The sequence below is a fragment of the Empidonax traillii genome, unplaced genomic scaffold (assembly GCF_003031625.1).
Source record: "Empidonax traillii isolate 1590-97213 ecotype Southwest subspecies unplaced genomic scaffold, ASM303162v1 scaffold303:size634589, whole genome shotgun sequence".
In the NCBI taxonomy this organism is placed as follows: Eukaryota; Metazoa; Chordata; class Aves; order Passeriformes; family Tyrannidae; genus Empidonax; species Empidonax traillii.
In genome coordinates this window covers 23,353-42,317 of record NW_020955496.1, presented here as the reverse complement: position 1 = coordinate 42,317, position 18,965 = coordinate 23,353, and the positions used below count along the sequence as shown (strand labels likewise).

At 39.4% G+C, this 18,965-nt stretch overlaps 1 protein-coding gene across 6 annotated transcripts in view; it reads right to left on the bottom strand.

The window, feature by feature from the left end:
- Positions 1 to 18,965, bottom strand: part of TERT (telomerase reverse transcriptase) — a 30,523-nt gene extending 11,558 nt beyond the window's left edge. For 5 of the 6 annotated variants that reach the window (XM_027890923.1, XM_027890922.1, XM_027890925.1 and 2 more), the window contains exons 1-9: positions 18,571 to 18,856; positions 15,595 to 17,479; positions 12,440 to 12,635; positions 8,098 to 8,287; positions 6,916 to 7,098; positions 5,519 to 5,680; positions 5,042 to 5,137; positions 3,010 to 3,095; positions 451 to 564 (exon numbers count right to left, since the gene is read on the bottom strand). In XM_027890923.1, coding sequence (XP_027746724.1) covers positions 451 to 564; positions 3,010 to 3,095; positions 5,042 to 5,137; positions 5,519 to 5,680; positions 6,916 to 7,098; positions 8,098 to 8,287; positions 12,440 to 12,635; positions 15,595 to 17,479; positions 18,571 to 18,798 — 3,140 coding nt within the window. In that variant the 5' untranslated portion in view covers positions 18,799 to 18,856. Of the gene's footprint in view, positions 1 to 450; positions 565 to 3,009; positions 3,096 to 5,041; positions 5,138 to 5,518; positions 5,681 to 6,915; positions 7,099 to 8,097; positions 8,288 to 12,439; positions 12,636 to 15,594; positions 17,480 to 18,570 lie in introns of all 6 variants that reach the window. The other variant, XM_027890924.1, reaches the window with a different exon arrangement.

The following is an 18,965-nucleotide window of genomic DNA, read 5'->3' as shown; positions in this document are numbered from 1 at the left end:
AAATGTTAAGATTTACACACAGTGGATTGGAAAACCCGCAGGCAAAACCCTGGAATATCAGGAAGCCTGTAACAAACATCCTATCTTGTCTGAGGTCAAAAGACCACAGATGATGTGAGAATGAGCATGGAAGAACCATAAACTTCTTAGATGTACAAAAGCAGATTGTCAGACTCTTCACAGCATACCTAAATACAGTTCTCTTTGTAAGAATAAGATATAGGAAAACCAAAGATATAGGAAAACTTCTTTTCTGCACTTTTACTTCTAATCTTATGACACAAAATAACCACAGTTTCACTGAAGCTGCAGAGATGTTTGTGGGCACCACACTCCTAATGAAGGGTTGGAAATCCTTCAAATTCAAAATTAAACTTTGGAGAAAATGACTAATGCATATACCATGTATTCTGCACTACTATAACAGAGCACAGAACAAAGCATCCCTACCCATCCTGCTGCACTCCACAGAGCAATTTGTTTTCCATGTCTCCGTAGCATAAGCTGCAAAGTAAGGTTGACAAAATGGAGCCCTGTGGAATTCCACAGCACTGTAAGTAGTACCTAATAAAGAATAAAAGAAAACAAAAAATCAAAACATGCAACAAGATCACGACAGTCATTAAATATTTTTTATTTCAAGTATAATATATTTTATTTCAATAAGAAATACAGTATATGTTCGCCAGTTAGTCTCACTTATATTTGTTTGTCCTTTCATCTAAGAATCTACATATGGATCCAGAAGTTTTAAGTTAAAGAGCAAAAAAAACCCAACTAATACAGATATTCCTTTCATATTAACAAACTCTAGGAACAACTATCATCAAACAAAAGAAATCTTAAAACTGATCTCAAACCACAATGTCTCCTTCAGCTGCAGGGACAGCCTTAATTTAAGCTTTTTAATTCTTTATGTTACACCTCACACAGCTTCAAAAGAAGTGTTCTTGTACAAGAAACAAAGTGCACTGGGCAGATCTTTCAAACTATAACGTATTTATTTTCAATTACTGCTGCGGTGTTTATCCTTTGTTTATACTTGCACAGCATGACCAGGTCAAGGAAAATATTTTCATAGGGGCTTTGGTTTTGGTTTGTTTCTTGTGGTATTTCCTCCCCCCGCAAAATAAATAGTATCTTAATTTTAGAGAAATTTCTGATGGCTTAGCCCAATACAGCACAATCTGGTTTTATACATCCCAGCTACAGTCTAAATCACATTTATTTCCTCATTTAGCTCCTCAGGCATGAAGTTATATTACTTCTAGTTAGGAAAAATCATTACATCCTGTGAAATGCTAACCTTTGTTATTTGTAATTATAGTAAACCTCCCCGCGTCCTGCTTGAAAAGTTCTCTGAGATTGTCAGTTGTCATTTTGCAAAGAAGCAAATCTTGATTTGTTTCTCAGAGCTTCAAAGAGTTCACACAGACATAGCAGGGGGAGGTTCATTAATACTTCTACTTTGTTGCTTGTGTACAGCCCATAATAACACACAGAGTAATAGTAATGTATCAAATCTAGATATGATACTGAAGACAATCCTCCAAATCCTCCAAGAACTTGTGCCTTTCTTTGTGCTGGCAGCAACAGAAGGGTTATGCCTCACAAAGCCCAAGGGAATTATTTTCACAACACTTCCTTGAAATAGGGAGATGTTATAATGTCCATTTCAACATTACTACATGAATGGCTTGGTGAAGCTGAACAGAATGAAATTATCCAACTGGATATCAGAGCCACATACTACTTTTGAGCATTGATCTTACCTATGTTTTGAGTCATCTGCAAATTTTCCTAGCAGGAACTTTACTTTACAGACCTTTGATAAATGTATCAAATGGTATTCAAAGATTCCTTCTAGGTGCCCAGCTCAAAAATCAGCATTTTTCTCAAAACATCAAGTGAATGTTGACTGTGATAGCTTTTTGAGAACCATCAGTTAAAGAGTCTATTCATTCACTAACCTTATTTGCAGTTTTGGTTTTTTTTCTGAACAAATGAGAATAAGCTACTTAAATGGTGTAAACTCATTCCAGTACAAACATTATTTTTTGTTACAGCTTGACTGAATTCAAGTGCAAAGTTGGCTTTGTCAGACTGTGCTTTCTGTAAAACCATTCAACTTTCAAGAAACATACTGATGCTGGTCAGTTACTCTTAAGAGTCATGCCACATCAGCATTCTCATGACCCTCACACAGTGAGCGTAAGCATCAGTGCCAGAAAAACCTACAAATGCCCTTCTGTTTGCCTCCTTGAAAGCTCTCCTCCCTCTCCCTCAGTCCTTTAAGTATTCTAAAATAAACGTATTTTTTCAAGCACAAGAAGGTAATACTTGTTCTAATACACTTCACTCTGAATTTACAAACAAAGGTCATGTAAGCACTTGCTTTCTAGACATGGTAGACATTTGTCATCTACAGGTGGCATTTTACCTACACGTAAAACATAAGCACCAACATAAGAAGAAATCTGCATTGTTATCCTCTTAACATCTGATCCTTAATTATGGAGTTGCCAAATTTTAATTCCTATTGCTATTGCCTTTTATTTCTATTGCAACTTGCCAAATAGCAAAACCATGCAGAAAAGGTTTAATTTTCCACAACAAGGACATGAATAAACAAGGCCTACGCATGATTGCCTGTATGTCACATTGCTTTGTCACCAGTTGCTTTTTTTCACCACTATAGATCTTAACATTTTTAAGTATTTTCCTTTTGAATTACACTTAAAACTTTCAGCTGAAGAAGGTTACATATCTATGAAATAATGTATTCTGTGTACAGGTAACATCATCCAGATTGGAAAGAGAAATTTTATTCAGAATCAGTTGGATTCCAAACCCTTCACATTTTTTCGGAGCTTAATTTCAAATTAACATGAAATAAAAATCTTTAAAAATTAGCTATCAAAAGTCTCCTGAGTCAATTAAAAGTATCCTTAACAGAAAACTCAAACAAATCAAGCATGCTATACAAAGAAAAACTAACTTCTTTTTTACCTGTTTCCAATCTCCAGAACGTTGTTATGTATCATTTGAAGAAAAAAATTAAAGAGGCTGGTACTTGTCTCATTAAAAGTTAAGCTCTAGAAATAGGACAAAACAAAACAAGATTTGAAACAAAAAATACAGTATAAACTTTGAAAATTAACAGAAATCTTAAAAAGAGTAGACTATAGCAGTTCAAACCCCTAGGTATGAAAAAACAAACCCTAAACCCAAGATCTGGATATACGTACTAAAAAGCTGCTCACATCCAACAAGTGGGTGTTCCCTCTTTTGTTTTGCATTAGGAGAAATTGAATACAACATCTAAACCCACTTTTTAAAGTGCTGGCATATTATATTGGATTATTACAGTCTGTGAGACCTCGCTCCTTTGGTCAGTTTCTGTCCTGCAGGACAACTTCCGTAACTGTTGTGATTAAGTCAGGATTCTGTTAAGATTTCCCAAGCCTAGATACACTCACTTGCCAGTTCTGCTGCAAAACACCTACTTTGCCAGATATTACCAGTGATTCTATGCATGACTGTCCGCCTAATACTTAAAAAGCTTTTTGTGTTAAAAACTCTAATAAATAAATCAATTTAGAAGAGTTTGAATACCTTTAACAATGACTTCATGCAAACTAAAGCAGAATAGACAGCAGACAAATGCACCCAACTTTTGACAGAGCCGTGTGAGATGACAACTATTTGCATCGACAAGATAACATGATGTACCTCCAGTACAGACACCAGGTCTGACATGATATTCTTCTCAGAGTACTCTGTCCTTTTAAAATGACATGCAAATTGTTTTCAAATGTAGTAATTTTAAATAGAATGCTGCTGTTCATGCAATATCTAGCACAGTTATCTAAATCAAACGTACACTGCAAAAAAACCCCAAAATACAATGTACTTATACATCATCATAGATCCATTTATTTTTCATTTTCATCTATGTACTCATTAGGTTTTCTCCTTTTTGTAGGACCCTGGAATTGTACACCAGCCACATTGTATATTCTACTCCTACATCCACAGATGCACAAGATCATTTTACTTGTATGTCAGAAATTACCTTATGTCAACCTTGTCGTTTTCCACTGGAAGGTTTAAAAAAGAAAAATTTAAAGGGAATTATTAGCCTGTTAGAAAATACCTGTCTGGTCATCTGAAGCTCAGGTAATCTTGTATGACGATATTATTATAAACCACTATGATTTCAAGGATTAAAATGCATTAAGAAACTGAGCATATCACCTACATCTATGCCTTTCTCTATCATGCTCCTTGCACAGAAGAAACTCTTGGGAACAAACACTGGCATCACAAAAATTAAAACAGAAGAATGCTTGCTTCTTACAACAAAGCCGCAGTTGGAGTAAATATAAAATACAGGTAATTCTTAACCATACTTTATTTCATTAAAAGTGAGAAGTCTCTTAAAACAAACTGAAAGAGTTTCTTACTTTGTGTTGCCTTAAATGCTCTAAAGAAGTGTTCATTCTTATCATATCTTGGTAGGTAATCTTTAAAATAAGCTCTTTTATAAGGCATAAATAAGCTCTTAAAAAAAGTCATCTTTCTTTTCTGTGAAGTTTGCTATTCAAGATGCCACATTCTTAGCTACTTGGCTTAGAATACGTTTTTCTTATTCTCATGATTTGGAGACAGCAAGTGTTTAAGTCCTTCCTTATTAGATAGTTAATTTCTCACTTGAAAGCTCTTAAAAGAAACAATGAAGTTAGGAAAAAGAAAACACCGGTTAAAATGAAAGCTTGAGACAACAGTGAGAAAATCCAGGAAAAGTCTAGAAGGACATTTTGTCAGATTTACTGCCTGTTGCACTCCTCCCACTGAACACTGAGAGCCTGTTATAAACATCAAAGAAGAGACGACAGAAAGCTTTCTACAAAAGGTGTTGGGTAACTAGAAGAGAAATGGTGTCACTACATAATATGTACATTCAATCAAAATTCCCAATCTTCCTCTAATTCTTCTGTAACTTTCTTTTTCAGTTGAAAAGAAGCCTCACAATACTTACCTGCTCAACTACTATTGCATTTTGCAATGAGGCACTCTTCTGAAGCTGGGACACAAAACGCTTCATGTCTGGCATAAAATCCTTGAAAGTAGAAACCTGCGTATTTGCATAAATTGTGAAGAAATAAACAACAAAAGCAATAGAAAATTCAGTAACAGATTTTTTTATTCAGTGAAGGCCAAAGGCCCAGTTAATTTAAAACAATGATTCTGCTACTGCTAAAATTAAATGTCTCCCTCACACATCTCTATTTCCACAATGTATTTATCTTTATTCTTCCTACGAGTGAGTAAAAACTTTAAATAGTACATAGAAAAAAGAAGCTTTTCTACCTCTGGAAAATGTCAAACACTATTAAAAAAGAGTTTATGAAGTATTCAAACTGCAACTAAAAAAACCCTAAACACAGTTATAAATAAAAACTTTCTTTGGACCAAAATATATCTACAGCAAACAGAAGAAATCAGCAAGTCATACATGTCTCCTATAGAACCTCCTGGCTCTTCCACTTGCGGTAATCATAATCACAGCATAGCGCCGTATGCAGTACACAGTTCTCTTCTCAGGTTTTAAGATTTGCGAAATCACTTCCACGAGTTTTTTGTGAGGAATGGTATCATAAGCCCTGAACACATCAGCCTGAAATACACGAAATATCTTCCATTATGTATTCATCAGTATAGCTGCAAATATTGTGGTAGCATAAAAAAAAAGCATTTAGGCAAGGCTTTCATAGAAGTGAAATTATTACATCATTCAGTCCAAACTTGTGACTAAACAAAAACTCATTGCTTATCTGCAAAATTCTTCCCCACTCATCAATGAGTATTCCCTTACAAGGGACATCCAAACCATCAGTTTTAGCACAGTTCAGAAGAAAATAACATATGCAACTTAAATCCAACACTGAACCCTCAATCATTTAAGTTAATTGCTGATATTTTTATATGTTTAAATATTTGAAGAAACTTGCCATGTGATCATGGATGTGACATCTTAGGCTTTTGGAAAGTTGCAAATCTACGTATTTTACCTTTCCTAAACTTCATATTGCAATCCTACCTCTGCTTGCATTTGTCATAGTCAAAACTGAAACTCTTCTAAAGAAGCAACAAGTATAATTATGTCAATGACATGATTCTTTGGCTTGAAAGATAATGAGACAATCACTGAAAGGATAGGATGACAACTAACATCTGAGAGACAACAGTGTCATTCCACTATAATATAGATAAATGTGAAATTTACATACGTGTGTATACATTGCCCCAATTCAAAGCTATGAATTGAGTTCAAACACAAAATGTTGCCTGCTACACATAACAGAAAACAAAAGTGTGAAGAAGAAACTCCTTCAAATAGTGGGATACGACAAGCACTTATTTTTCCAAAGCAGGAGAAGGAAGTGTTGGGAAAAAACACCAGAAGAGTTCATTTTCAACAGAAACTAATGATACTGAGATAGAACAGATCAATTTTTAAAAAGATACTGAATTTATCCAAATGCACATAGTAAGTTTTTTCTGGTTTGCATTTGGGATGATGGTTCAAAAAGCATATCCAAGCTTTTATCTTTGTCCCATTTTTATACCCAATGTATAAAGGTAACTTCAAAAAGCAAGAGCTTCTACATGACAGAAAGATGGATATAAAAATATCCAGTACAGGAAGTGGTACTGCAGGGACACCCATCCACAAAAAGCAACCAATCACCCACACTGAAAAACCAACCCGAGTCTTTGTTAGGTATGCATGAAAGTTTATCTTGAAAAGGAAATAATTATGCAGTCAGATCACAGCTATTACAGTTGTAAAAGTATCTGCACAAGCTGGTTTTGAAAAGCTAGCGTAAATATGTAATTAAAAATACATACCTTTACACAGTAGAAATGAGGAATTTCACCACCAGATTCAAGAACCTTCATAACAAACTGTTTCCATGTCTTGTAGATATCATCTTTCCCAAACACAGAAGAGCCTATAAAACTGGTGTTTATAGTCCGTTCATAATTTAACACACTAAATAGATTTTTTAGTTGAGTGTTGTAATGATGCATCTAAAGAGACCAAAGAGAATCACCTTAAATTATGCTGAAACATATTAAACTCTGTGAAAAACAGAGATTTCATGTTTAGATGAAGTTTGAGATTAAATTTATTTATTTACTATATTGTTTTGGTCAACAGAAGCTTTCAGAAAGCCTGAATATTGCTGCAGCAAATACTTGGAAGCCAAAAACAGCCTTAGAGAATTTTTTTTTTTTTGGTACAGTTAAATCCTATGGAAAATGTTTTTGTTTCTGTACTTGACTCTTGGAAATCAACAGTTACAGAAATAAACAGATGAATACCACCAAATAAAACTGCCACTGATTTGAAGGTAATTTCTTAAATATCATTCATTCTCTCTGCTGGAGATAACAACTGCAACAAGAAGAGCAAAAAGAACACGTGCCCTGAGACTTTATGCTAACTCCAGCTGCACCACCATCTGAGCCCCTGGAGGTACTTTATACAGGTATGATAGCAAAGATTAAATAGATTATTCTGTGTACTGCATGTTCTGTCTCTTTTCTCACACTGGAGTTATTCTCAGCTTCCTTCCTATCTCCCTCACTGTGCTCAATCCAGCTTCCTTGTCCTTCTTAGACCTTCTTCAGTAACACACCCAGTTCATCATTGATCAGCTCCCTGGATTGATCTGGCTCCACAGACAACTAGCCAGTCAACATGCACAATCAGCATCCAGGTAAATCCCAACAAGCCAGATGGATCTATCCCAAACTAAATGGGATTACTCGACAAGCCATGCCATTCTGTTACTTCTGTCTGCAAGCTTCTCTTACGGAAATGAGTGTATGTGATTCCGGAATGGAAGGCTAATGGTAACTAAACATTGGGAACGGAGAAGTTAAGTTGTAACAGACCAATTCAGTCTTTCTGATTAGAATGTTCCAGTTGACCACATCAAAACTAGTTTTATGTAACAAAAACCCTTACTCAGTTTATTAGTTGCCTACATCAAAAGCACATAAAACAATAAAGAAAATAAAAACCTTCTTTTCTCTGCTTTCCCTGCTGAATGCTTGTGCTTCAACAACACCGCTCACTTTTACTATGGGTCTTAACCCGTTTAGTTTGGGAATAAACCGGAGTTTTGATGCCATAAGAACATATTTTTTTTGACGGACAGTTTCAATCTCCTTTGAAGACAAAGGTCGTAGATGTACTCTGGCAAAATGGTTTCTGAAATACAAATACACCCTTAGTGTAAGCAGTAGGAAAGGCGGTAAGTTAAAGCATGCAATGTCTTTATGATAACTGAAGCCAAATATTTTTCTAAGATAATACAAATACTAACCTCTGCAGAAAGTGACATGGAAATCCAGGTTTCAGAGCAATTTTACAGTATCTTAATGACAGTGTAATACAATAAGAAGGGAGTACACATTTCTGCTTGATGCAAATAAAACCCTCTCTTAGTTAACACAAAATAAAATTTAAGCAAAGATTAGCTGAATATATTTGAACATTATGCTTTATGCAAGAAGCAGGACCCTGTATATTTCTGATGGTTTCAGAAGTTTGAAAAACATTAACAAAGTTGAATAGAACCTTCTGAAAAGACTTACACCCTGTGATGGGCTGTTCCACTCCTAACACTTAGGGGACCCACTACTTATTAAAAGTTATAGTTAACTGAGATGCTAGGGTACATACAAAACATAAGGGCATTTAGATATCCAGGACTGACCTGATGAGCAGGTGTCAGCTGAAGCGAGAAGCAGAAAATAATAAAAAACCAAAGGCTCCCAAGTCACAGTTCTGAACAGTGTAAGTTCATCTTACTGGGAAACATGTTTCCCCCTCAAACACCCCCTCAGGATTTATGGTTCAGTGTAGCTTAGCCCAAATCAATACTTTCCCATACAATGAGTCAGGAAAAGGCGGTGGAGTAAAAGCCCTTGCTTTTACTTATGATGCAGCATTAAAGTACCGGACTTGCAACATAAAAGACCTGGATCAATCTCCTGCACTGCTTGTATTGTTCAGAAGGGCAAAATATGCCGTGCTAAAAAGCCCTACAATATAGTGGTTATGGTACTCCGCTGGGAAGCGAAACTAGGCAATTCAAGTCCCTGCAAAAGAGGAAACATGAATCTAAACATGCATGAAGATTTTTCACATCCCTCACTGGGATGGTTAGCAAAAGTAGGCCACACAAAAGGCAGTCAGTGGATGGTGGAAACCTGTTAAGCATGCACTGGGAGACACCCAAGAAGGCAAGGATGCAGGTAAGAAAGGCACACAATCTGCATATGTCTGTATGCCTTCGTATCCCAGCACAACTCACATACAAGGTAACGATCGAGTTGCTTGGGAGTGTTGAGATCTGAGGTACACAACCCAGGGCAGGCAAGTTGAGCTATTACAGAGAAGGAGTTTTGAGGATTTATATTCCAACTCTGGAATTAAATTCCTTGTACAGATGCTGCCCAAAGTAAAGTAGAAAGAACCAGTGACTGCTTTTCCACAGATAGAGATCAATATTTTTTATAGAACTACATTCTTTCTTAAACACATAAACTTCATCCTCTACTGCAATATTAGGTAGATCACCAAGACAAATCAAGTGACTCCAGTTCAGTAGAAAAAAATGAATTATCAAATCTCCATCCCATCCCTTTGTAGCTCACAGTCAAGAAGGGAGGGGAAAAAATTCACAACCAACCTCAATCAGTATATAAAAAAAGCAAAGACATCCTTTGAAACTGAAAACAAAGACCTCACTACTACCTCTGGCCAGCTGTAGAATTGCATGTAATTTTGCTTATTTCACGGCATCTATAGCATTGCTAATGATTTTGACTGTGTGCTAATGTAGCAGCCACTGAACCATGCTGCTCTCACCAGCACACTCACAATGCTGTTAAGCACGGGAACTTGGATGAAGCTGAGTGGATGGTCCTGCTGTCTTTTGACATCCCACTGCAACCCGATGGGTGAGATTCAGAATTTCGGCAGCATTTTTAATCCTCAGCAGTCACTGTATATGGCAAAGGCAGATAGAGTATGAGCCTTAAAACATATGCTGTCACAACAGCACTGCGCTTACTATTTTTAAAACATAATTTTACATTCTGCAGGCCATGGAACTCGAAGCAACCTTATCATGAAATACTTTTTCTTAGTAAATACTGTTCTTAATTTAGGGTATGAAGTTTGGTATAGCTTCAAAAATCAACACAAAGCTGTCTTTGTGAAGTGACCTGCACATTCACACCACCAACGCAGCACGGCAAACAGAGATCCAGGTCCCCTGTCAGAACCACCGCCTGTATCCTTGAGAGGGATTCGCATAGGATGATCTACTCATATGGACAGTCCTTCAGGAAGAGGATTTACTCCCTAACGACAATGCAGTGCAAAGATAAGCTCACAAGTAAAGTCCAGGTCCACTCAGTCCATGCTTGTTCCATTCATTCTCTTCTTCCAAAGGAGGATGCAGAAGAAATGGAAAGGAATCAATAGCTACAAATGCCTTTCTGCAAACCCGCTCAGAACAACAGCTTTGAGCAGCTCCAGCTGAGGAGAATCAGAATAATCACAGAACAGACATTAGTGAACAACTGAGGCCTCAAGATACTCCTCCAGGGAAGATGGAAGCAGCTTAACAGCGTTTGGCACTGATTCACCAACAGTGCCTGAAAACACTGGCTGGTTACAAGAGGACAGTGCTTGAACAGCATCAGTATGGCCAAGGCAGCCATAAACACCTGTTTCCCAATATCTGTTAACCCCCAGTTTCTCTCCTCCCATGTGAAGTAGGCAGCTGACCACCTGTATGAATGCAGTAAACTGAACCGCTGGCAGATATCACATTGCACTACACATTTGAAAAAGCAGTGCTGAAAGCCCTGTCAGTGAAGATTAAGTACAACTGTTGGGATCAGACTACAAGTCCTTATAAACTACGTATCCTGTGGCCAACAGCAAACATCCTGTTCTTAGAACACGCCTTTGGCAAGCGCACAGCAGCACATCCTTGGAATGTTTCTCCAGCTGCAGTTCAGGGACCTCCTGAGCCAAAGGTGAGAAGGAGCTTCCTTTATGGTGGGGAAATGTGCAGGGAAGAAATCAGAAGAAACAAGATGAGCCTATATTAAGGTCTTTGAAGTGCAAAGCACCTTGGGTTTTTATGGGAAACAGGGAAGAGGGACAAAAGAGCTAAACCCCAAGTTACTTGTTTTCTTTAAATCACATACCCCACTAAAAACAGCAGTATTTCTATTATGTAAAAATTACTTGATCGTACTTCATGCCAAAAAATAGCCTTTAAGTACATTACACCTGCATAAAACACTAATTGCAACACTTAGGGTGTTAGTTTGAAGATAAGACAAACAGAATGTGTGGGACTGAAAATTACATTCTACTACTACTATTTAAAGTGCATAATCTGTGCTACAACTGCAAGCAAGATCGAGGCCCCATTATGTGCAAACATATATGCAAAGAGCTGCACTGGAGATATCAGTGCTGAAATCAGGGAGTGGAGGGGCAGGAGGGGAAAAAATCACACATATAACATTGTAGACCAAGAGATCACTGCAAAAGCAAAACATTCACTATAAAGAACAGCCAGTAAAACACAAGACATCAAGTATGCTCATTTTTCAGTTCCAAAACTCTCTCAGACACCAACATTTTATAATGAAAACCTGAAAGATGCGAACTATGTAGATTGGCGCACAACACTGTTCATTAAAATTGCCTTCAGGTGTTTCCTATTTTCTTACTTAATTGCTTAAAACTTTACCTTAATGCCCTAACTTAAATTCATGCATGCATTTTTAAGACCAAAAACCAGCATGGAATTCCACAGCTGCACTAAAAAAGCAGCTCTGGCTTCTAAATCCCTTAAAAAAACCTCACCCCTAAAATCACAAGGCTACTGTCTGACTTTTATGAGTAGAGTATTACAGGATTTCAGCAGATGTTTGGTTTTGTTGATTTTAAATTAAGGCAGTTGAAGCAAATTGAGTATTTTTAAAATCACAAAGATACTCTGGGATTCTATTACTATGCTTCACTCACTGCTAAAAGGTGTAAAAAATTTACTTATCAAAAAACAGAAATCTCTTCATAAGGGATTTTATTATTGCAAAGGTTTCTCCTACTGAAGAATTCTAAATTTGCATCAATTTTCCCATTTAATATATTTCTGAAATTGCAAATTGTGCATGCTACAATGACAGGCTTAATTTTCTTTTAGGAAATTAGGCAATTAAAAGAAGGATAAACAGGCAACAAATTAAAGCAGAAATAATACTTTACACTACAAAACACAGTATTTCTACATATTCCATTAATGTTTAATTACTTTTCTTGTGTTACCTAATTCCAATGTTCTGTAACTTGCCCCAAACAAACTTTCGGTAGTAGAAAAGCATGTTTTTCTGGAACATGGTCTCGGTGATATAGAAAAATGATCTGAGCAACTCAACAATATAGGTATCCATCAGCCAGTATAGGAATTTGGCCAGAAGTTCTTCACGGAAACAATGTTCATCGGCAGGAACAAAGTGATCACCTTCAATAAACAATTCAAAGGTAGTTATAGTAATTATCAACTATTTGTATGAGCAAAGAAACAGAACATACAAAAAACCCCCCCACAACATTATTTCCTTAGCTTGAGGTCAGCTGAAAGAAAAGAAGCAAGTACAAACAATTACACAGCTGCCACTCCAAATCTGCACCGGTATTAACGTGACTGACGAAAGCTTAAAGTACAAACACAGAAACTAATCTGCAGTGACAAACTTACACAGAGGATACAAGCACATGCCATTAGTAGTCCAAAGACTTCCTTTCTTCCCCCAACATTGATTGGGCAAGACCTTTAATGCACAGCGGCAAGATTATTGTAAAAGAAAAGGTAAAATAAAAAGAAACATCTACTACAACATAAAATATTTTTTTTTAAAAAAAAGGAAGCAAAAGGCTGAAAAGTAAAAAAAGTAAAAAAAGAGCAAAATTAAACTGGGATGATTTGGGGATGAGAATGACATTCAGATTTCCCAACCCCCTGAAAATTAATTTCAGGGTTAGGCTTTATTTCAGACATCCTATATAAAACCTTTTGCTGCAGTCAAAGAAAAAAAATTCAAATCACCCCAAGTCCATCCGCACTTCCTATATGTAGATGGGAAAATAATTATGAACACAGAACATTCCTAACTACTGTCAAATTTAAGGCCACACAGATCTGTAATGATATCTAAATATGGATGAGCAGGGAATAATACACAGGGCTACAATAATGATTTTTTTGCCAACTTCCAATCATAATTTTTCTGATTAAATTTAACCAGTGGAATTTAGCAAAAGACAACAGGACATTTAAAGAAACTGAACAGAAATACTAGTTTAGCTGCATAGCACAAATCATGATTATGGCACGAATGAGTTAAGAACAGCTTAATTTTGACATAACAGAGCTGAAGCTTAACAGTGAAACTTATAAAATGGAAATAAATATCCAGTTCTCTACCTTGTTTAGTTTTTGTGAGCTTCAGGGTAGACATTTTCATGTATTTACAGCACCTAAGAAACAACTACCATAAAGAGTATTCACTTCAGCAGAAGCCAAGTAACACCAACAAAAAATGTCCAATGACTGTCAGAAAACTCTTGAACTGAAGAGTTGCACTGTGCACTTGTAATATGCAAATTAAATTAGGATGCTGTTCTGGAACTAGTACCTCTTCTGGAACTAGATTATTTGTTTTCTAAGTTCCTGACAACAGATGTAAATGATGACTACAATTCAGGGACCTGACAAGAAACCACTACTACTGCATTTGGAGGAAAAAAAACACCTTCAGTGCAGCAAAGCAATTAAATGTGTGTTTAAACTTCAATCCCAATGGAGTTGTGAATTGCAATCAAAATTCAAATCAAGCTTATGTGTTGCTTTACCTGGAATACAGCCAGAGAACAAGAGTGTTACATTTTTTAAAGATAAGATGTCCCAAATGGCTATGAACCAAGTGTATATTTTAGGATAAGGCCTACCTAAAATATTTAACTCCTCAGCATTTTGAAAGGCATGTTTCTGAACCATAGTTTCTAAACCAAGAAATAACATATTTCCAAGATTTAAGAGTTTCTTATGAAAGTGTAACTTCCCCTACTTTTCACATCAGTTCTCAAACATCAATTTTAAATCTGCCTCTGACACACACAATTTTAGCACTTGCTACACCTTTTAACAAAGGAATACCATTTTCAGCTCACATTACTGTAGGATCCAAGCACAATACCAGCTAAGAATAAATACTGCAAACATGCCAGTTAAGGAAGTGCAATCTACATTTCATAGATGGAGAACAGAAGCACAGCAAAATGAAAATACGCATTAGATCCTATAGCAGTCAACCACAAAACCACAGCTTCAGCCTAGATTCAAATCCTAGGATAGTGTCTGAAGAACAAACCTGAGGGAAGAAGATTTACCTGTCATCTGAAAAGAGGACTAAACAGAAATAGATTCACAGAGAATTTGGAGCACTCATCTGATGCCCTCATGAAAGCTCTTAGCCAGGGACCACTCAGTGAGGTGACTCCTGCACCACCAAGCACCCAGCCTGAAGCAGTGCTCAGTAAGGGTCTCTTGATCCTAGAGAAGGGTTCTAGAAGGTGACAGATGGTGACAGGCCTTTTTACAACGGCATGCAGTGATAGAACAGGGGGCAATGGTTTTAAACTGAAAGAGAGTAGGTTTAGATTGGATGTTAGAAAGAAGTTCTTCATTCTGAGAGTGATGAAGCACTGGAACAGGTTGTCCGGAGAAGTTGTGGACACCCCATAGCTGGAAGTGTTCGAAACCAGGTTGGATGGGGTTCTAAGCAACCTGGTCTAGAGGAAGGTGTCCCTGCCCACAGACAGGGTTGGAATGAGATGATCTTTAAGGTCCCTGCCAACCCAAACCATTCTATGATTCTATGCTGGGCAACCCCTGTATTGAATGGGTCCCATACTCACATCTTTCTCACAGGGTTGATGTGAGGGGGTAAAAAATCCTGTTTTTTCCCTCCCATAGCAGAGAAACACATGCCACTGCAACTGTCTTTATCTGCTTTTTAGTTCTTTCTGAAGGTTTATGGTGACAAACAGGCAGATTGCATTTATTCCTTACATGCTTAGGTCATGCTTCAATGGATTTTCAGTTACTGCAATTTGGATGGTAGAAGTGGATGGGAAGGAGTTTTGGTTTGCTTTTTGTTTGGCCCAGGTTCTGAATTCATGTTTAGGAAGACATCATTCCATTGAACACAAAAAGCATGAACGGAAACAAGTTTTGGAAGGAAAACAGGCTTATGCGTTGTTCCACCATCAGTTACAAACATTACTAGGTTTGCTCTCAGCAATGGTTATTACCAGTGAACTCAGCAATTCTGACTCCAGATTCAATACCCTTCCCACCTTAAACACGACCACCAGTCCTCTGACCGCCCCACCACTTAGTTCTTTACTATAAGAAGTACCTTTGCCTAGACGAAGCCACATGCAGTCATTCACTCTCATCTTCCACATCAACTCCTGCAATGAAAGCTTAACAAACTTCCCCCTGGAAATGAATGCTTTCACATTTTTTAGGAACCGGCACTTGTTATGGTTTGAACCCCAAAGCTCAGCAGGGATAACCTTCTCCAGGCATTCCCTCACAAACATGTACACCTGCCAGTGGCTGCTGTGCTGCTTGAGGAGCTCCCTGAGTGCTGAATCACACACCTCTCCTGGGTTTTGCTCCTCACTCTGCAACTCTCCACACACAGATTTTGCAAGAGGAGCACGTAAGTTGTCTGACACAACAGTGTGACCAGATTCACATCTGCTGCTTGTCACACATTTAGTAGGCTCTGTCCCAGACTGTCCTGCTTGCTCATGAACCTCTGCCTGATGAGGCATATTGGTTTTTCTCACACTGTCAGATATGGAAACGGGACAATTTTTTTTCAAGAGAGCTAAGTAAGGGCACTTTCCATGGTTCTCTACCAGTTTCTGAAATATATGTCTCATTTGCCAGTAGCGTTTGGGCAACCTCTTCTTTCTCCAGCTGTGATGTGGCAGACTTTGGTTACGCCTTTGCTCCAAGGGATTTTGGCTTAAGAATATAGTTTCTATAAGCCTTCTTCCACCTGTCTGACAGCCCTGCAAGCGATTCAGTGAAAATGACTTAGGAAAACATTCTTGGAAACTCCTGCGAGAATACAGAAGAGACTTCCTGTCAATGTACACAGTAGAACGCAGGAGTCTATCTGGTAACTTCTTTGCCAAATCATGTGGGGGACTTTCCCGCCTTCTGCATTTTGAAGAACTACCCTCCACAGGCTTGATTTGTACAGAATTCAACTGAGATTCACACATATGCATCTCTACTCCTTTCCTACAGGACTCTGCTTGCATTTCAATGCTGGACTTTAAAGGTTTTTTACTCTGAACTCCTTGCAGAAGAGAGCTTTCACCTGCCACAAACTTCTTCCTGTCACAAGACGTGTGAACTAAAGAGGGACCAGACACAGCACTATTACTTCTTTGAGAAAGGTGGTTATTTTTAATGAGGCTTTCAGGATGTGATGCTACATACCCAGTTTCATATCTCTTGGAAATACTTTGGTTTACATGATGAGTAAGATTACAAGCCTTTTCCTCTCTCACTTTCTCCTCCACTTTTGCTCTCTTCGCTGGAATTTCAAGCTGTTCCATGTGAAGCTTCCTTTTTAGAGATGGTGCTGTAAATGACAAACATAAACTGTAGCTATTCGTTTTTTCCAGATGTTCAGTAACCATTCTGATCTGTTTGCTTGCTTTAGAAACAGCTTTTGCAGAATACTGGTAACTGGATACTAAGCTTTGCATCTTGCTGGTTTTTTTATTCCTCACGCTGGAGACATTATCTTCAAGTCTTTGTCTGCATTGCCACCTATGTGACTTTGAAAGATACTTTCTATGAAAATCAAGTCTTTTCTGCACATAGTCAAGCAACCTATTACACTTATGCTTTGAGAATCTCTGTTTAACAAATACTGGGAATGAGTCTACATTTTGTGAGATAAGCTCATAAACTGGTTGCCCACAAACTTGGTAACAATTACTAGGGGGAACCAGCATAAAGACTGCACAGTGTTCTAATAAATACATCATCACATCATCCCCTATCCTGCTCAACAGTGTTTCCCAGAAGACGCTCATACGAAGAGTTTCTGTGGAAGTATTGGGCAGGTAGCTGTATATATTTGATAATGGTATGATGTAGAACTGAGAACTCTTTTCATCCAGTAAGGAGTATCCATATGCAAGCACATTCTTCTTTCCTTTTTCACACAGTCTCTGCAGAACTCTTGCGACGACTTCATCCTGACTAGATAACTGAAGAAACAAAGAAAAAAGAAAATTAGCTTCTTTCACTGAGTCTTCCATAAACCACAACATACCCTTTAAATAAAAAGACATGCAAGACACACAGCCCTCGACATAAGCTGTCAAAGCAGTATTAGTGATTCCCAAGTGCCATACAAAAAAAGAAAGACTCTTCAGGCGTACCACAAGGTGTTTACATGCAGTAACGTAAGCCTACGACTTTAAGGAAGTCTTTTTAATGTCTGCCCTTTTGATCCTGGTTTTCATGCCCAGGAAAAACCCTACACTACTCCCCCTGGCTCTCTCGGCAACCCAGACTCCAAGGCCTTCAGGTCACCGTGCCCGTAAATACGCGCTCCTAGATCCAAGTTTGTAGGCACGCGTTCGTGGATACGTGCTCGCGCAGGCTCTAACCTCCAGGGAACTAACGCTCATTTTCTTGAGGCCTCCATTTCCTTTTATGTAAAGAAAAGTTCTACTAAACAACTCCGTACGCAGTTCTCAAACCCACTCCACGAGCCCGCTAAGGCCGCTTCCTACCATAGCACGGCTCTGCTCACGCACGCGGCAGTGCCGAGAGAAAAGCAGCCTTTCTTTCCTCTCTGAAAACTTCCCTCTGCTTAAACGCCGACCCGCAACCTTTTCTGCCCCGCTCTCCTCTCACCTCCCAAGAGCAGGTAAGGAGAGTGGCACTTTCCCTTTCCAGCCGCTCCCCGGCCACGCTCGGTTTGATCACCCCGACCCCGCAGCGGAAGCGGGGAGGCAGGGGAGCCCCATGCGCGCAGACTTGTCGTGCTCTCCACCCGCCAGCGCCTGAACTTTGCTCGCCCACCCTCCCGAGAAGGGGAAGGGCGGTGATCCCCCACCACTCGCCGCCGGCTCGGGCCGGCAGCGGCGGAGGCTGTGCGGGAGCAGGCGAGGCCCGGCGGGCAGCGGCCACGAGGGACCAGGGGCCGCCGCCGCCGCGGCGCTCACATGGAGGGCAGGAAGCGGCCCCCCGGGAAAGCCCCCGCCGCCGCCCGGGCCTCCGGCAGCGCTCTCGCCGCCCGGCGAGGGCTGAGCTGCCGGGGCCGACCCTCGCCCCCCGGGCTCCTTCCTACCTGCTGGAAGGTGAAGGGCCGGGGGATGGCGCGGGCGCCGCGGGGGATGCACACCAGGCACTGCTCCACGAAGGTGCGGTAGCAGGGGGCGTCGTCGCCCCGCAGCACTTCGGCGTCCCCGGCGCCGCTCTCCCCCAGCCGCTGGATGAAGGTCTCCAGCGGGGTGGCCTCGGCGTACCAGCCGCGCAGCGCGGACACCACGGCCGCGAAGGGCTCCCCGCCCGCCATGTTGCGGCCAAGGAGCACGCGGGGTCCCCGGGGGCGGCCGGTGCTGCTCCCGCCCCGACCCCTGCGCTCCGCCACCCCGCCGCCGGGCAACAGAGAGCTGCCGCTTAACGAATAAATAAACGAACAAATTAAAGTATTAACGGAAAGGGGAAAAACGATTAAATAAG